The 19,069-nt window shown below is 37.6% G+C and overlaps 1 protein-coding gene across 3 annotated transcripts in view; it reads right to left on the reverse strand.

The window, feature by feature from the left end:
• The window catches only part of SAE2 (SUMO-activating enzyme 2), a 151,557-nt gene extending 141,894 nt beyond the window's left edge, over positions 1-9,663 (reverse strand). Inside the window, exons 1-2 of one of the 3 annotated variants that reach the window (XM_089453299.1) lie at positions 9,312-9,663; positions 9,122-9,211 (exon numbers count right to left, since the gene is read on the reverse strand). In XM_089453299.1, the coding sequence (XP_089309425.1) occupies positions 9,122-9,211; positions 9,312-9,344 (123 nt within the window). In that variant the 5' untranslated portion in view covers positions 9,345-9,663. Of the gene's footprint in view, positions 1-7,841; positions 7,861-9,067; positions 9,101-9,121; positions 9,212-9,311 lie in introns of those variants that run through there. The other 2 variants (XM_089453300.1, XM_089453301.1) reach the window with 2 other exon arrangements.
• Positions 9,664-19,069: the final 9,406 nt, after the last annotated feature.

Genomic DNA, 19,069 nt, shown 5'->3' on the forward strand with positions numbered 1-19,069 from the left:
CACTAGGCCTTCCAACGGCCCTCCTAGCTATTGCATTATCATTTTGCCCTCTTGAGAGGCTTATTTTTCACATTATGGAGCTATTTAGTGGGCTTGTCACCAAAAGGATGTTATTTTGCACATTATTTTATTGTAGGGGCATTATTAGGCCATTCAAATCCCTTAGAGGATCATCACTTGGATTTGTATCTCTTTGGAGAAAAGAATTCGGACCTGCTATTGTTAGACAAATTGGATGTTATTTGATGCATTTTGATGTTTTGAAAATTGTTATCTTATCTTGGAGCTTCATTCTTGCAATTCTAATGGATGGATATAATCTCTTTGTCATGTCAGTGCTCTTTTATGCAAAGTTTTTTATGTTTATTGTCTAATGTATAGAACATTATGCTATGGTTATTTTTGTGCCCTAATTATTGATGTGAAACTCATAAACACTTGGTAATCTTGGCTCGTTGCATATGTTATTAATCTTGACAAAAATATCAAACTATTCTTAGAGGTGGGTTAACACCTTATACCTTGAAACTCCATTAATTTGCCAATTGAAGTATAAATCCTTGTTGTGACCTTGTAGTTGCTTATCTACTGCATGCGAAGTTGCAATTAAGCTCCTTGGAAGAGTGAAAATCCAAAATCAAAACTACTTTGACTCCATTATCCATAATTGGCTAGGCATTGGTCTCAAGTCCTTGGTGATCACCCTAAATTTTCCTTCTTTCCACAATTATTCTACCCTAACCTTAGACGACCAAGCTAGGGTATTCAACAAATTCCATTAGAGCCATCATCTTGCTCAGACTATGTTGGGGTGTCCTCCACGTGCCCTCCAAATTTGAAGCAATCTCAAGGTCGGTTTGTGAGATACACCAAGCCCTAGCTCCAAAACCATTTGGTTCTTGGTCCTTTTAGGTTAGCAACCTTCAAAGGGATCTATATTTCTAGAAAACTCAAAGGAAGATCACTTATTGTTGATCCCCTTTCCTCCCTTGAAGATTCACCTGAAACCCTAGGTTTGCCTTGGGTCCTCTTGGGCTTGTTTGCGGTCCTATATCTCCATCATTCCTTATCTCACAAGGCCACTTAGAAACCTTGCTTCTAAAGGAATCTTAGGTCTAGGGCATCCCTCATTAAGGAATACCTCTAATCCCTAGGTTTAAGCCTCCCTTGAGCCTTTCTTAGAGAGCCCTTCACCTTGCTTCTAAAGCAAGCAAGCCTTATTATTTGAGTCTCTTGTGAATGGTCCCTAGAAATCACTACCTATCCTATCATTGATTCATCATTCCTAGTGATTTCCTTATACCAGGACTCCTCCCATCAATGAAAGTCCGTAAAGAGCAAGGGACATCGACTGAGGTGACAGTGGGTCCTTGTCCCATTGTTGCCACTTGATCTAGTAGTAGTCCCTTTGGAACCCCTCGTAGGGCCCCTGTTAAATTGAGCAGTAACAAGACTCTTTCCCATTTACCTTAGAGCCATGAGGCTACTCCATGTACACTTCTTCCTCAATGATCACATTAAGGAAATTTGTCTTCACATCCATATCCTCCATCACATAAATGAAACTAACAACATAACAACTCTAATAGAAGTGTACCTAACAATTAGAGCAAATGTCTCCTTGTAGTCCACTCCCTCTCTCTCGGAAAACCCTCTTGCCACAAATCTCGCTTTGAACTTCTCCATGCTACCATCTACAACATGTTTGATCCTATAGAACCACCTAGAACTCACAACTGACTTCCCCTTCAATCTTGGCACTATGTCATAAACATCAATCTTCATGATGAAGGTGTACTCCTACACCATGGCATTCGCCATACCTATTGGTTTGTTGCCTCCTAAAAACTAGAAGGATTACAATTTAGCACATTGTTCATCAATGCCATATTGTTTAGGAACTTCTTTGGAGGTTTGCTCTCTCTAGAAGTGCTCTTAGGAGTCCAATATGGTTCTAAGGTGTCACGTCTTGGGTTACTAGTGTCAGACTAGTCTTCAGCAGAGAAAGTACAAATCACCCTTCTTAGTCGCATCATCAAGTGCTCAGTGCCCGAAAGTCCATCATTCTTGTAGAGTTTGGAATTTATCTATTTCAACTCAACACAATGTTTGGCCTCATCTCACTCTTGCACCTGATTCGAAGTTTAGCTAATACAACAAAGGGCCAAGACCAATACCCTTACTTGGCATATTGCTCATAAAAATCCATTGCATCCATCAGTTCTCTGGCTCATTCCTGGTGTCAATAAGCTGGTGTCTCAGATCTTCTAGCTTTTGTTGGCATTAAGATTGATCGCCTCCCCCCTTCAAATATTTTCCTTGGACGCACCTGGTCACCTTCTACCTACATGACAAGAGTCGACACGATCAAAGAGGACACCTACAAGCAGTTTGTGAGGGTCACTTGGATCAACCCCCATGGTGGGTTATGCCCAAAGATTGCCTTCAATGCTGAGCACTTCATGGTTATGAGAGATGGACTTATTATCCAACCTCCTTATGCTCTTTGAATAACCCTAGGCCAATTTAAAGTTGGGTCTCATAGATTACATATTGAGACTGACCACCAAATTAGCCACTCAAACAGAATCTACCAATATGCCATCATCGGGAGGTAGAGACTGAGGAGCACTTCATCTTCCATTGTCCAATTTATTATGAGATTTGAGGGCAGTTCCATTGTCTTTTCTGTGAGATACGAACACTTTGGCCTTTACATATGTAGGAGGCTCTTCATTTTCACGCTTCCATCCTTCAACCACATCCACTCCAAATATCAGCTTCAACTCAACAACTTACCTCCTTTTTTTACAATGATCCCGATTTAGGGCACCATTGGATGGAGAAAGATGATTCTAGATCAATGAGGACAGGGGATATATTCCTATCTCAGTGAGGTCCCAAAAGCGCCCCCAAACCAAACCTCATTCTAGCATTCAGTTCAGTTACACATTGAGATCTTCTAGACTTTAGCGACTAGATCTTCCTTATAGATAGTCGCATTGTATTCGCCTAAGCACCCCACAATGTTATTCTTCAAAAGAGACAGTGATGTTAAATTTTCTCCATTCGACCTCGAATGTTAGGGGAGAGCGCTCTAGTGATCCATGATCACCTCTTATGGCTAGTTCCATAGCCAATGAGCTACTCATCTTGTACATCCATCTCCTAGATCGCCTCTTCATTCTTTGGAGTTGGTCATCTAGGCTTTTAGATTAATATTCTCTTTTACTTCCTGATTTTTGTCGTATATAGAAGACACTTTAGTGCTCCCACTTCGGACTGACATCATTGTACCTAACACAGTCCCATTGACCTACTTTTGTGGTCAGTCACTGGACATTGATACATTTATCTTATCTCAACATGCTCCTAAGCATCTCTCAAAGTTTGATTGAACCATCGAGGCCAATGGGCTCCAATCTTCCCCTCTTCACCTAAAGGTTGTTGAACTACCCTAAAAATCACTAATGACCCTGGCTCAACCTTCGAATCTTCCTGCTCCTCGTCTTATGTAACTAGAATAGGCTCATACGACTTCCTAGTTGCAAAGTCTTCATAAATAATACATCCTGGCTCTATTGTCTTCCTCTACTCTACAATATAGACTCCAAAATCCTTTTAAGTATCGCTCTCAATAAGAGTGTAACCCTTACTTTCCATGCTACGAAGTTCATAGCACCATCCAAACTATCCTCAAACCAGAGGCCCATTGTTGTCGTCTCTAAGAACTATTACAAAAACTCCCAAAAAAATAGAACTTCAAAATTCTCTTATTGTTGGTCCTACTTCAATACAATAGGTTCATTGAAGCAAATCCCTAAGAATCTCAATTAGAGATCAAGCTATAATACCATGTTAGAATTTCAAGCCCTAGGTGATTAATGTCCTTACAATCTCCATCAAACATGTAGATTGATGAATTTAATTAATGCCAAAAATTAGACTTCAAACCATGGTGTCAATCACACAATAGCTACAAATTAAACAATAGAAGCATAAAAAATAATTTCTTGCACATACAAGTAATTGTGAAAATTCCTTGAACTACAGCAATTGGAAATTATTCTCCTAACTTTAACAGTTTATTTGTCTTTTGTAATTATTATTATGGCAAATAGCAAATAATTCACACTGCAATTCTTCACAATAAAACTACATTGCGGAAACAAAAATATGGAACTGAAAAATAGATGCACACGCACACAACAAAATTAACTGTTATTTTTGGACAAGTGACCCAAGAAAAACCCTGAAGGAAAAATCGATGTAGCAGATGAGGGTTTTATTATTATGCAGCAATTTGAGATAATAATTACAACTAGTTGCCCAACTAGCAAACCTCCAGCAATATATTGGAAAAATATACTGGAGACACCCTTGTTTCCTCAACAACGGATCTGGCATCTCTCTCTGAGCAACTCACACCCCTATCTAGAATTCACACTCCCTCCAGAAATGTGCATTGTTACTCAAAATAATTACACACATCCCCGGAACTACCTCCAAATGGGAAGTCTAGCCTCCCTCTACCTCTGGAATGAATTCGCTCTGCCTTTTGAACATTGATCCGGCCTCCGATAACTAAAACGAACTTCTTTCAACTACTCGAACTAGGGTTTCTAGCTATCTCGCACTACACAATACGGCATCTTTTGCAAACAAATTGGCCTCCTCTTTCCTACCTTGTGGACACTAGAAAATTGAGGAAAATCTCCTCTACATCTCTGCTCCCAAATCTTTGTTGCCCCTCTTTGATGCTCTTCCCTAGCTCGAACTGTGCCCTCACTGAAAATTACGAACTGCCTTGCTCACACACTGTAAATTGCATCTCCTCCACGCCCCTTCAACCTACTCTTATAATCTCTCACTGGAGCATCAACGGCCAAGATCTAATCATGATCAATGGCTCAGATCATTTTAAACTCCTTCAAATCACTTTTTTGGAAGTCTCTAGAGCAAAATTGATTTCCTCAATTAATACTCGTTAATTAATCAATTTTCCTAAGTTAGACTTACGAACTTTTTAATTATTGATTAATTAATATTAATTTAATTAAGGGGTTTCTATGTGTTTTCTCTCGAAACCTTTTATGGGTTTTAGAGACCTCGTGTTCCTTATCCTCTCTGACACCTTAGAGACTAGAACACATGTCCGATGTTACCATATCCATAAAAAACTAACAGTAATTACTCCTACAAATTAGCTTTTCATTCCTTCGAAAAAAACTTACATGGAAACCTCCACTCCTATACAGCACCCTAAATTGAGCTTGTATAGTGCACTGAAAAAACAAAAACAATAGAAAACTATTGCACAACCCGCGAGACAATCTATATAGCCTATACGAACCTGTTTGTACAACTATATAAAATTGTACATATTGTTGCCTCGAACTGCATGCTGCCAAGGAATGCCCCTACCCTAGATGCCTCCTCTCTCTCTCTCTCTCTCTCTGTATTAAAAACCTCTAGCTTGTCCTATATTTATAGTTTTAACAGAGAATCTATTTTAAGATTTCTCCTAGTCTAAGTCATGCATGAGATGCAATTTTAGACTCAATTACTAAATATAAGACTTTCATTTTTTTAGTAAAGTGAATAACAGAATAGAATTACTTTTCCAAAAATATAATTACTCTTCAAAAATTATCTTGAACTACTTCTTGCATGTTCATGCTAAACATATATAGAAGCTCTTGTCTAAGTTATAATTCTCGACAAAAAGAATCACTAATAAATGTCCATGTGATATCTCTGATAGTTGATCACATTAATTACGGTTCTAATATTAACTATACAAGACAAGTTAAACTCAGTAAAAAGTCACTTATTTAGCAAAAAAAGGAATCTTCAATTGTATCACATGGCAAACAAATGAGTCAGAAGCAAAGGTACATACACAAACCCATCCACCCGTCAATAACTCCATTTGCACTCATAATTTTGCATGCTACAATGTTAGTATTTGGATTCCCATATGCAATCTAAGTATAGAGATATTTGTCCTAGGAGGGTGTAACCTGATTTAGGAGTAACTTTTGCATTGTGAACATGAATTTAGCTCATTTTTAACCTCTTCTACAACAACCTACAGCAAAAGAGCAGCAGTCTAGTTTTGAAGAAACTTTGGCTTCAAAAACTTTATATTCAACCCATTGTAACCACTAGAAGAAAACAAACAAATGGAAAACACACTAGATGCTTATAGTGGCATTTTTTGAACTTTCAATCAATTTCACAAGAGGGGCCATACACATAATACAAGTGTGCTCAACATATGTCAATTGGGTCTAGCTCTAGTGGTTGTGAGGAAAAATGTTATCTTCTCCACTCAAGTTCAAATCCCATTTTGACATGTTCACTCTTTGTGAACCAATTGTTGATTGGGCCTGGTAAGGTGCTCGCAATCTCATTCTCATTTGTGGGCTTGAGGGTGGGACAAGATTCACATGTTTCTAAAAAAAAAAGGAGTGTGCTCAACATATTTCTCATTTGGAGATCAACATGGACAGATTTTCCTTGCATTTTCATGAAGAGTTTCAAGCTGAAAGTTTGCTTGATGTGCCAAAATTGTTTCCATCTTAGTCTTGTTTTCTGACTAAAACTCAGCAGCTATTGTCCTTATTTTATGAAGGATTTTGGTAGTGTCATAATGCAGAACACACAATTTAGAGTTGGCATCATGAGACATTTATAAAGTTAAGCTCCCCTTTGTGAGGTGACTGCTATAAACATGGGGGCCACTCGAGCATGCATACACACTTTGTCTATTTATTCTAGAAATAATCCTTTGGGTTTAAACTTTAAAGGAAGCATTGAGGAGATGCAAGTGCCATTAACTAGATGAATCAGCAATATAAAGAATATTGTGGCCCAAATATGATGGAATGTGGAAAACGAAAACATAATTGGTAAGATGGATTGTAAAAACTTTAAGTAATTCACGAAAGTGCAAGAGAAATTGACTAAACTACAACCCCTTCCATAGTGCTCCTTGCACGTGATGAATGGCCTACAAAGTGGATGTTATCATAGAAAAGATTCAATAATCCAAAACAAACTTCCACGGGGCTTTGGCCATCCTAATGGTGTCCATGCAAGAAAGGATCCTCCCCTCACCCTGTGATGGAAGAAGTCAATTTCTGAGTAACAAGGTATCCAACTAATGAAGCCCGAGAAAGAGAGGGGGGCAAAGCACAACGGAAGTGCCCTCTTACACTTTTGGTTTTCATTACCGTCTTTTTCAATTTTGAGGTTTTGCTTATGTTGTTGAGAGCTTGCACAACTTTAATCTCGCAGAATGTATTTGTGTTTTTGTGAGGAAAATACACAGTAATTTTCTTTCTAGGGCAAGTATTAATGAAGATCAAGCACAAAAAATATAAGGAATCAAGCTAGATGATTATAAAAGAAGCAAAACCAACAAAGGCCGAACCATATTGACATTCTCGTTATCAAGAATGTTTGGAAGTGAGTCAAGGGAACCTATGTTGACACCCAAAAATTTAAGTGAGAGGCGAAATCATGGAAATGCATTTGCCATTTAACGACAGCCAACCAACACTATTAGAATACAACATAAAGATATTCTAATATGTTCAGTACTTGGACAAATATACACTAACCTTGAAAACGGTAAACAACGTACATTCCTACAAATATATGACAATTGATCTATAGTAAGAAGAGAGGAAACAAAATGAAAAACCGAGACAATAACGAAAATCACATCCTTGCAAGTCAAGCTTATCAGTTTATAGGAAGAAGAGAAAATAAAATGTGAGCCCAAGATGAGTGCCAATAGGGTCATGGTTCAACGGTAAAGGCAAATGACCCACCAAGTTTTAATCCCCATGGAAGCACAAATACGCAGTTGGGGCCAAGTATAAACCCTCAGTGATCTCGACGGAAAGGTTCCCACCTGTCGACAGAAAAGTGCTGATGATTAATGGCTCACCCTTCGAGGGTCATCTCACAAAAGAAAACAGGCCACTTGTGATTGCTGATGTATTCGGGGCAATTGTAGTGCTTCTAGACTTTATAGAAAGCACTTTCAAAGAGAAAAAGGAAAATATAAGTAAGCATAATCTTCAACCTTCTAGCTCAGGTAAGTGACCTTCCCTTCACTCCCAATACTCAAATAAATAAATAGAAAATGACCTTACAACGTTGCTTTTACATGATATGCTCAGCAGCTCAAGTAAGTGACCTTTGCTTCGCTAGACTTGGATTAAGCCACAACAATCTGTCTATAGTGCATCCTGAGATAACCTTCCCTTCAGAGGTCCTTAAAAATGGCAAAGTCCTGCCTAGTTGCTAGTAACGGTACCTCATTATACCCTGTAACAGCGTTTACCTGCTAATAGCAGAATTCGAAAAACACAGCCAAAATATTTTATAAGAAAAGGCAAAAATAACACACGTGCATTATGTTGTGAATGCAATTTGACTTATAACAGTGACATTATATTTGTGGTTTATTTAGAGGCTTGAAAGATTTTGAGTCACTAAATTATTTCTCCTGTGCACAATATACATAGTACAAAGGTATGGTTTCTTCGCCCGAAACCCTCTCTGGCCCTGTTTCTCGTTTCATTGTCGTTCTGCCGTTTCATTTCCTGTATCTCCTGTCTGGTAGCACGAATGTCCCGGCGCTAGCTGCTTGAGCATATCGAAGGTAAGTACCTAAACCATGGAAAAGGTAAGACCTTAACCACGCAAAAAGGTCGTACCTTGCCTGCGCGAAGATGCCATTACTCATCTATCTGAGTTCTGCTCAAGCGAGGCCTTTCAATTTATTATAGAACATTTTAAATAAATAAAAAATCTCACTATGCACTGACTGAAATAAGTGATATGAAAAACAGTGTCAGATGCAATTTGGTGCAAGTGCATACAATCCATTGAACAGAACTACAATGCTCCCTTTTGCCCAAAAAGCTATAGGAGTTGCCTTCAGCCCATATCAATTGGGTAATTGTAGAGCAACTTCGATGGTTATTAGCTTTATTCATTGTAATTGAAAGCTAGAACATAAAAAATTTGCACACTACGCTGAGCTTACGAGCATAAATCAACAGTCCTCCAAATTCTCAACTAGCAGGGGAATTGAACTCACGACGTGGACATCTTTGAAGCCCGTAAGTGCGAGGGTTTTGAGAAGCTCGCATCCAATGCCGCCGGCACCGACCATCAAAACTTTGGCACCCTGTAAGGGTTTACACCATTAATGCACGCTCGTGAATGACTGAAAACTTCACTACGGTGCTTCAGAAAATAATTCTGGGAAAGTTTAAGAAAATTCATACCGCAATCGCTTTGAAATCGTCCGCGGAAGCCATTGAGGTTCAAAAAAAAATATGAACAGCTAAAATGGAGGAGAAAGGGCTCTCAGAACATGGTGGTGGAGAAGACGCCCGCCCCGGAAATTAAAGGGGAAGCTGGGGAATTGGAAATGGGAATAGTTTAAGGATGCGTAGGAATCCCGCTAGGAAACGAAAGTGAAGTTTGGTCGCTGTACTGCCGAGGGTTTTGTTTAATGCTCCCTCTTCCGCTGTCTCTGAAATTTCCCCACACAGGAAAAAGAGGGAAAAATTATTGTAACTTCGCTCAGAGAAAACATGAAGGGGCTAATTTAATCAAATGTTGAAGGCAAAAGCCATCTAAGTCAATAGCGTTGTGCTCTAGTATATGAGACTCGAAGGTTTACGGCAACTACTTTGCTTTATAGCCATGCTTAGTTCTTTATTGTTTGTTTTGAAAGATCGATTATAGTGACCTGCTATGTTTTTAATTTTAAGTAAAAGCAATAAATGGATGGCCGTTTTTTATTATTTTTATTATACTAATTTGAAAAATATATATCATTGGTGTTGGTTTTTTTTATTTTTAAATATTTAAAAATGCTAGTGTTTTTTTATTATTATTTAAAATGTATTTTTAAATATATAAATTCATTTATTATTATTTAAAATGTATTTTTAAATATATAAGTTTTTTATTATTATTTAAAATGTATTTTTGAATATATAAATGAATTTAGTATTTTAAAATATATAAATAAATTTAATATTCTAAAAAATATTAAAACAGCGAAATCTTACAAATTAAACCTCTTAAGCTTATAATATTTTTGTTTTTAGTTTTAGATTTATATTTTTTTAATAAAACCAGTAAATAAAGTGATGGGATGGTTGTCTTTTTTTAATTAAAATTAATTTGAAAACTATAAATCATAGTTTTTCAAAATGTCTACCAAAAGTCCAATGATGTGATTAACCTGAAAAAAAAATATCTCAAAATTATAAATCATTTATTTTTATGAATGTTGAGAGATCTTTATGTAAAAATCACATAAAAAAAATTAGTTTGGAATCATATAGTGTGGTTCATCTTGAAGACAAAATGAAAAACCAAATATTTTTAATGTAAATAAAGTAACAATTGGAAATTAGTTGGAAATAATAAATTAAATTAATTTTATTAGTATTATTATTTTAATCAAAACGAAGGTCCAAGAAGAATAAGGTGAAATTTAATTATTCTAAACAATAAAATATAAAATAAATCAAAATAACCAATTAATTTTATACTTTAAATCAAAAGGAAAGTGCTTATAGAAAAAACTAAAATTTAATAATAAGGTTAAATTTAATTATTTCAAATAATAATAAATAAATATGAAATAAAGGGATACCAAAAATTCCGATTGAAAAAATAAATATTATAAAAATTTAGGAAGACAAGGTAGGGATCCAATACCTGCTAACACTCCAACCATCATCTCTATTTAAATTTATAGGCCTCCTTTCAATTTCCAACACCTCCCTAAACTTACGGTGATGAAAATGATCAATCATTCCAATGACCCTAGCCTCTTCAATGCATATGTGATGTTTTGTCTTTTTCTGCATGTTCTGTCAAAGCGGAGGAGCGGGACATTTCATGTTTATGTTAGTTGCATGCTCATGAATCCTCTGATTAATTGAGCAGTCAGTTTCACCAATGTACGGAGTCCCACAGGAGCATGGGATGACATAAACATGTTTTCCATCTTTAGGGTTCACACGGTCCTTCACTGATCTTAGGGAGCATCGGATAGTGTTTAGGGGCCAAAATGTCAAACGAACCTTATGCTTCTTCAAGATCTTAGCAATTTTGTTCATAGTTCCTTAGATAAACGGAAGATGCGCCCCTGAAAATCGATCTTTAAGATCTTTTTTAATCCTGGGACCTTTTTTAGCCTTAAGGTAGGCTCTAAGACACTGGCACCTACTATAACCATTCTTACTAAAAACATTAAGGAGATGGGTTTTTCATCATTAAGGTGGTTTTCATCATAAACTCGTAATGCCCGAGTGGCTAAGGTGTTGAGAACACCTAGCTTTTGAGCGGGCAAATGATGCGAATTAGTATGAAGATATTGTTCAGTATGAGTTTTCTTTCGAAAAACCTCGTGGGAGGAAGAACCAATATCTCTTTTTGAAATAAGAACGTCGAGGAAAGGTAGGTTGCCATCGATTTCACATTCCATAGTAAATTTGATGGAACTAGATTGATTGTTAAGATGTTGGAAAAAGAGCTCCAACTTTTCCTGGCCATGAGACCAAATGACGCAAGTGTCATCCACAATCATTTTCCAATGCTTATGTTGGAATTGAGTTAAGGACAAGGCCTTGGATTCAAAGTCCTCAATTAGTGAAGGACCCCATGAACCCTAAAGATAGAAAAGGCATTTATGCCATCTCATGCTCCTGTGGGACTCTGTACATTTGTGAAACTGGTCGCTCAATTAATCAGAGGATTCATGAGCATGAAACTGACATCAAACATGGAAGGTCTCGCTCCTCTACTTTGGCAGAACATGCAAAAAAGACAAAACATCACATCTGCATTGAAGAGGCCAAGGTCATTGCAAGGATTGATCATTTTCATCACCTTAAGTTTAGGGAGGCCTTGGAAATTGAAAGGAGGCCTATCAGACGATGATTGGAGTATTAGTAGGTGTTAGATCCATGCCTTGTCTTCCTAAGTTTTTATAATATTTTTTTTTAATCAAATTTATGGTATTCGTTTATTTCATATTTATTTATTTATTATTTATTATTATTATTATTTTAATTTTATTATTATTATTTGGAATAATTAAATTTCACCTTATTATTTAATTTTCATTTTTTCTGTAGGTACCTTCATTTTCATTTAAATAATAAAATTAATTCATTATTTTGATTTATTTTATATTTTTATTTTATTTATTTATTCCTTTATTTTTTTATTATTATTTATTTTGTTTATTAGTCTTATTGTTTAGAATAATTAAGTTTGACCTTATTATTGTTGGAACTCCATTTTGATTAAAATAATAATACTAATAAAATTAATTTAACTCATTATTTACAATTAATTTCCAATGTTACTTTATTTACATTAAAATTTTGAATGATAATTCTTTAGTTAAAACTAGTTGTTATATTCTAACAACTAGAAAACATCTCTCTACATCTATTTAATTTGATGTCATGATATGGTTCTTCATCTTGACTTGAAGATGAACCACACTAAAAGTTTCCTATGTGATTTTTACCAAAAGATCTCTCAACATTCATAATATGGATCACAGGTTATTTTTATTTTTAAATATTTTAAATTTAATTAAACAATTATAATTTCAAAAAATGGTGGTTTTGTATTTTTAATATTCATTAAAAACAACTAACATTTTATTATTTTTATTAATATTAATTTTAAAACTATAATTCATTTGTATTGGTTTATTTTTTATCTTTAAATATTTTAAGTTTATTAAAAAAATTATATATATATATATATTAATTTTATTTCAAAATTATATACAATGCCCCTCGATCGGGGTGCGTGCAAGAGGATCGTCCACTTGGGACCCAAGCCATGAATGATCTGATGGTTATTAATGTGGGAGGGTGGTCGTGGCAGGTGTGCGACGTGTATGACAGATATGAGGTGATGCGAGGAGGCATGGGAGAGAGCAAGCTGGGCGACAAGGCGTGCCGAGAATTAAACAACCAAGTGGTGGAGGATATCGCCAGTTCTTGTAGAAATTCCCACTATAGATCACCTAATAATGCAATGTACTAAAGCAATATACTAGATCTACTTCTACAAACAAACTTGCGGAAGCTTAATCAATTTTGAGCACGATCAATTTAGAACACATATAATTGAGAATGAGAAATCAATCACACATAACACAGAAGAATAATATGGGGAAAGCCTTAGCTAAAAACCTCGCTATCTGTATTATCAAACAAGTGGAAATATATCAGAGATTACACAAAACTTTAGCTCACAAGTTATCCAACTCTCAGTACAATCCCTCACTGTTGCTCATAGACAGTCAAAGGTTCTCACAACCTTCTCCTCTGCCCTCCAAGCTTCCTATTTCCTTGCATAGTTTCTCTTGGGGTCCTATGTTGCCACCTGTGTGAATTCACCCCTCACACTGCTCACTAAACTCAGAAGTAACTGCGCAATCCTGAAGGAAATAATTCCTTCTGTATGGATGAGTTTCCTTTATAGGAAAATTCCTCCAACTAATAGTACAATGTCCCTATCTTTAATCTCAATTGGGTCTCTGTTTGAACTGGCATGCATGAGTTATTTATGAGAGAATATTCAGTTATCTGGAGAACACTAGTTGCATGCATGCATGCATTAACTAACTGAACTCACAATTAGTTCCTCCAACTGTTTGGAACTAATTTAACTGGACTTAACTTAGTTAACTGAGCTAACTAATTACAACTCAAATACAACTCATCGTTATCTCCTTAATTAAGGGATAACTTCCTCAATCAAAGGGATAATTGTTGCATGTCTTCTCAAAGACTTCATGTTTGAATTTCACCAACTAATTAACTCAAGATGAATTAATTAATTATTTTTCAAACAGCTAGTGAGACTAAATTCGAATTTTAATTCTCAATTTTGATTCAAGGACAAATCAAAATTGGAATATATCCTAAAATGCTATTTATAGCAATGCTATTTTTAGCATTTCTATTTTTTGTTATTTCCAACAGAGTTGGAGTATATCCTGAAATGTTATTTATAGCAATGTTATTTTTATCATTTCTATTTTTAGAATTTCTTGTTGCTATTTTCAACACTCCCTCTCAACAAGAAAGGCATTCAACTCGAACCCGATCCTGAACCTTTGGAATGTTCTGCATGCAACACTTCTCTCAAGTGTTGTTGCTCCAACAACTCCAGAAACAAAAAATATCCAACCTGAATCAGAATGATGCCTCTGTCATCAAAGTCTCTAACTATTATTGCCTCTGTCAACTGAAAACTTTGCACCTCTGTGCTCTTCAGTATCTGACTGCTCTAGCCTTTGTCACTTTGATCTCTGACTGCATCAATCACATTGATTCCTCATGTTGCATCCGTGTTGTTGCTGGTCCTATCTCCCAGCACTGCATCCGCACTGCACCTCCTCTCATCACGTTGCATCATGCTGCCCAATGTTGCACTGTAGCTCAGTTACTGAGAAGTAAGTAACTGATCTCCCAACTCACCTCCATGTTGGGCTAGAAACACCCTCTGATGCTGAAGCTCCCTCTGCTGCTCCATCCGCATCTGTCTCTACCCACTCAGCCAGTCGTGCTACTCCTTGTCGGGGCTCCCATAAAAAGGTCTAATCAAAGAGGTTGGGTACCTCAATGATCCTGCCCCTATTCCAGCATTCTTAGGACTATCACTCCACATCACCCCACCTCCGACCTGGAGGTATGGATGCATGTGATCCCTCTGCCCACTTGCCTCGAAATTTCCCCCTACTGGAGGTCTCTGCATGAGTGGATGCCTCCACTTGATCTCCTCTCGGCTTCTCCAGTTGTCGCTGCTCCACAACCTCCTGAAGTTGCTTCACTAATTATGGCTCCTTCACAATTGTCTGAGACTTCTTTTGGCGCTGCATGTTGAGAGGTAATGTACTCTCCCTCTTAACCACCAAGTCTCCAACAGTTGCCTTGCTCTTCAAGGCTTTGCATGCATCTTGAACCTCAATAGCATACAGGTTCTTGACTTGTGAACCAATCTACTTCACCTGTCTCGTGGTGATGTGTCTAAGGAAAACCTTTCCCTTACTGAAGACTACATCATAGCCTTTGTCTTCCAACATCGTGATCGATACCAAGTTTTTCTTCAATCCTGGCACATACTTCACATATTTCAAGGTAATGCGAGCTCCATACTCCCTCTGTAAAACAACTGTGCCTACTCCTGAGACACTATACTTTTCATCATTACCCATCGTTATGAGTATCTGGAGATCTTTCTCCTCCAAGGTACTGAACGAACTCTTATCGTCGGTCATGTGGAATGAAGCTTCACTGTCAAGAAACCAACCACATCCCACCATGGATGAAACCATGCATGCGAAGAGGGTGAAATCCAACTCGAACTGTGAGGCCAATGCCTCACCTTCAGATCCTTCCTTGGATCCCATCTTGGATTTCTTCAATTGACAATTTGTTGCAAAATGGCCCACCTCATGACAATGAAAGCATCACACTTTCAATTTGTCAAACTTCTTCCCACCATGGGAAGAACTCGATTTGGGATGAGAATCCTTCTCCTTCCCCTTCTTTGCCTTACTCGCTAAGGCGCAATTTTCTTCACCCTCCTTGGATGAAGAACCATCTCTGGTGCTTCTCCTTATCTCCTCCTACATCAGATCTGACCAAAGTCGTTCCCAATCTAGCAGTTTCTCTCTTCCATTTACTGAGTCTTGGTAACTATGCCAGCTCTTAGGAAGACCGAGGAGAGCAAGACTCACCATGTCATCATCGGATGTTGTGATCCCTACACTTCCAAGCTCATCCCTGCAGGTGGTGAGCTTGTTCAGATATGTAGAGATCGTGTCGCCCTTTTCACACTTGATTTTCCGAAGTTTGTCTTTCAGTGCCAGCTTCCTCTTATCGTTGTTGTTCTGATATAGATCTTTCAATGTTTTAAACATTGAAAACGGTGTCTCCTTCCCATGGAGGCTCAAGACAATGTGGTCTCGAACTCTCTCCAGGAGGATTCTCCTCGCTCTAGCCACACATTTCTTCAATTCCGCCAATTTTGTAGCATTAGGCATTGCTGGCTTGGGGACTTCTTGATCAATGAAGTCCTTTAGACCGTTGTCCTCTAATACTGCTTCCATGCGATCCTTCCAAGGTATATAATTCGAGCTACCATCAAGGGCATACTTGAGTATTAAACCGTTGAATGCCATTGGTGAAATTTGAGATGTGATAAGAATTCGAATTCTATAATCAGGAACTTCAACCTTCGAACTTCTCCCTTCTTTGTATATTGTTCTTCGCTTTGATCACCTTTGCTCCGATACCATGTAGAAATTCCCACTGTAGATCACATGATAATGCAATGTACTAAAGCAATATACTAGATCTACTTTTACAAACATACTTGCGGAAGCTTAATCAATTTTGAGCATGATCAATTTAGAACACATATAACTGAGAATGAGAAATCAATCACAGATAACACAAAAGAATAATCTGGGGAAAGCCTCAGCTAAAAACCCCGCTATCTGTATTATCAAACAAGTGGAAATATATCAGAGATTACACAAAGCTTTAGTTCAGTAGCTATCTAGCTCTCGGTACAATCCCTCACTGCTGCTCATAGACGGTCAAAGGTTCTCACAACCTTCTCCTCTGCCCTCCAAGCCTCCTATTTCCTTGCGCAGTTTCTCCTGGGGTCCAATGTTGCCACCTATGTGAATTCACCTCTCACACTACTCACTAAACTCATAAGTAACTACGCAATCCTGAAGGAGATAATTCCTTCTGTATGGATGAGTTTCCTTTATAGGAAAATTCCTCCAACTGATAGTACAATGTCCTTGTCTTTAATCTCAACTCGGTCTCTGTCTGAACTAACATGCATGAGTTATTTATGAGAGAATATTCAATTATCTGGAGAACACTACTTGCATGCATGCATGCATTAACTGACTGAACTCACAATTAGTTCCTCCAACTGTTTGGAACTAATTTAACTTAACTCAGTTAACTGAGCTAACTAATTACAACTCAAATACAACTCATCCTTATCTCCTTAATTAAGGGATAACTTCCTCAATCAAAGGGATAATTGTTGCATGTCTTCTCAAAGACTTCATGTTTGAATTTTACCAACTAATTAACTTAAGATGAATTAATTAATTATTTTTCAAACAGCTAGTGAGACTAAATTCGAATTTTGATTCTCAATTTCGATTCAAGGACAAATCAAAATTGGAATATATCCTGAAATGCTATTTATAGAAATGCTATTTTTAGCATTTCTATTTTTTGCTATTTCCAATAGAGTTGGAGTATATTCTAAAATGCTATTTTTAGCATTTCTTGTTGCTATTTTCAACAGTTCTTTGCATGCAATTTGGTTGTGGTGTATTGCGGTTCTGGGAGCTGAGGATCACTGGTCGAGCTCCTTTCCTGCGGCAAGTTTGGACGACATGCCTCGGTTGCGGAAGGGTCTCGGTGCAGGCTTCATGGCAATGGTTCTAGGGTATGTGTTGTCTCTTCCCTTTAACCCTTGCCAGAGACATACGAAAATGTGACAGTAGTTCGTAAGATTTTAGTTCCCTCCTGTGAATGGGTGATTGTGAGATTCAGTATGGTCTATTCGTTAGATGGGAATGTGGTTGAATTCGTTGCTTCTAAACCGGTTTCAATCCTGTATGGTATTTTATTGCTTCGCATGGGAATGTATGGTGTAGTATGGACCTTCTACCTTTGCGGGAAGGGTATTTGTCATGGTCGGCATGATTGTTTCTATATTTGGTCAAATTGGTTTACAATTAGGACCTATGGGATGTTCATTTTTTTTCACTGTTACTTTGAATTTCAATGTGTGAAATGGCCTGAGGAGCGAGCTGGAAATCCCTTCCTCAGAAGGAGATCGACCCACCATGGTTTGTATTGTTTCAATGTGGTGCTAGAGCACGAGGTGTTAGCAGATGGAGAAGAGTACCAATGGCAGGGGAACACCCAGTTCTGCTGTATTTTTATCAAAAATAAACCCAATTTTGTATGTCCCCTCTTTATGTTCTTTGTTAATATACCATGTGTTAGTAGGTTGAAATCTCGCCCAGTCTGCGAGTCATGGGCTTCTGGTCGACTAGCGGTTTGGCTCAAAGATTGTTTTGTTGTTTAGTGGGAGTTGGCGAATATGGCTCGGCCAACCGCAGTGAAAAAAGAAAATGATACAGGAGGGCGCAGGCGTTGCCGAAATGCGACACCTAGGGAGGGAAGAGGAGCTTCCTCCTCGCAACCACCAAGGCGAACTGGCTGGAAATCACAGGCTCGACATATCAGTGTTGCGACTCAAGCTTATGTCACAGGCACCCCTGCCCAGGTGAGACAGATGATTGCAGGTTGGGAGGTGGACCTCAACCAACACGTTGAGCAGGAGATACAAGAGGAAGAATGGAGGTTGTTGGTTTCGGATCTCGGCAATACCTGCGGCAGGATTACACAATATAAACAAACAATTCATCTCTACTGGATGATGAAGAATATAGTGGCCAAGGAAATTATGAACACAACAGGTTTCATTAAAATTGATCCAGGATTTTAGGAAATCCAAAAGGAATTCCAACTTGTCCAATTCCAAATTCAGCAGCAAAATGTTCGGTTGGGTCGTATTGAACGACACATTAGGTGCCCGCCTCAGTCAGAGATTTCGGGTTCTAGTGCAAAGGACCCAACTCCAGTGGAGTCCTTAGAGGACTAGCTCTAGATGCTTCTTTTTTTGTGGTTGTTGTTAAATTTTGATGTTGTATATGTCATTAAGTAGTACTATTGTTAGTAGGTTAAGAGTGAATTGGGTTTTAGACATTCAGGCCTATAAGGCTAAGTTTGACAGACTTAAGAACTTCAGATTTTGGATGGCGTATAACGCATTCTGATGGACAACAGACTTGGTTTCCCAATGGGCAGGTTGAGGCCACGGAATGTCTATTATGGTTGTAATCTGCTTTTTATGAATGAATGAAAGGTCCTACTAA

The sequence above is a fragment of the Pinus tabuliformis genome, chromosome X (assembly GCF_031772625.1).
Source record: "Pinus tabuliformis cultivar Carrire ecotype Pingquan chromosome X, CPIR1, whole genome shotgun sequence".
Lineage (NCBI taxonomy): Eukaryota > Viridiplantae > Streptophyta > Pinopsida > Pinales > Pinaceae > Pinus > Pinus tabuliformis.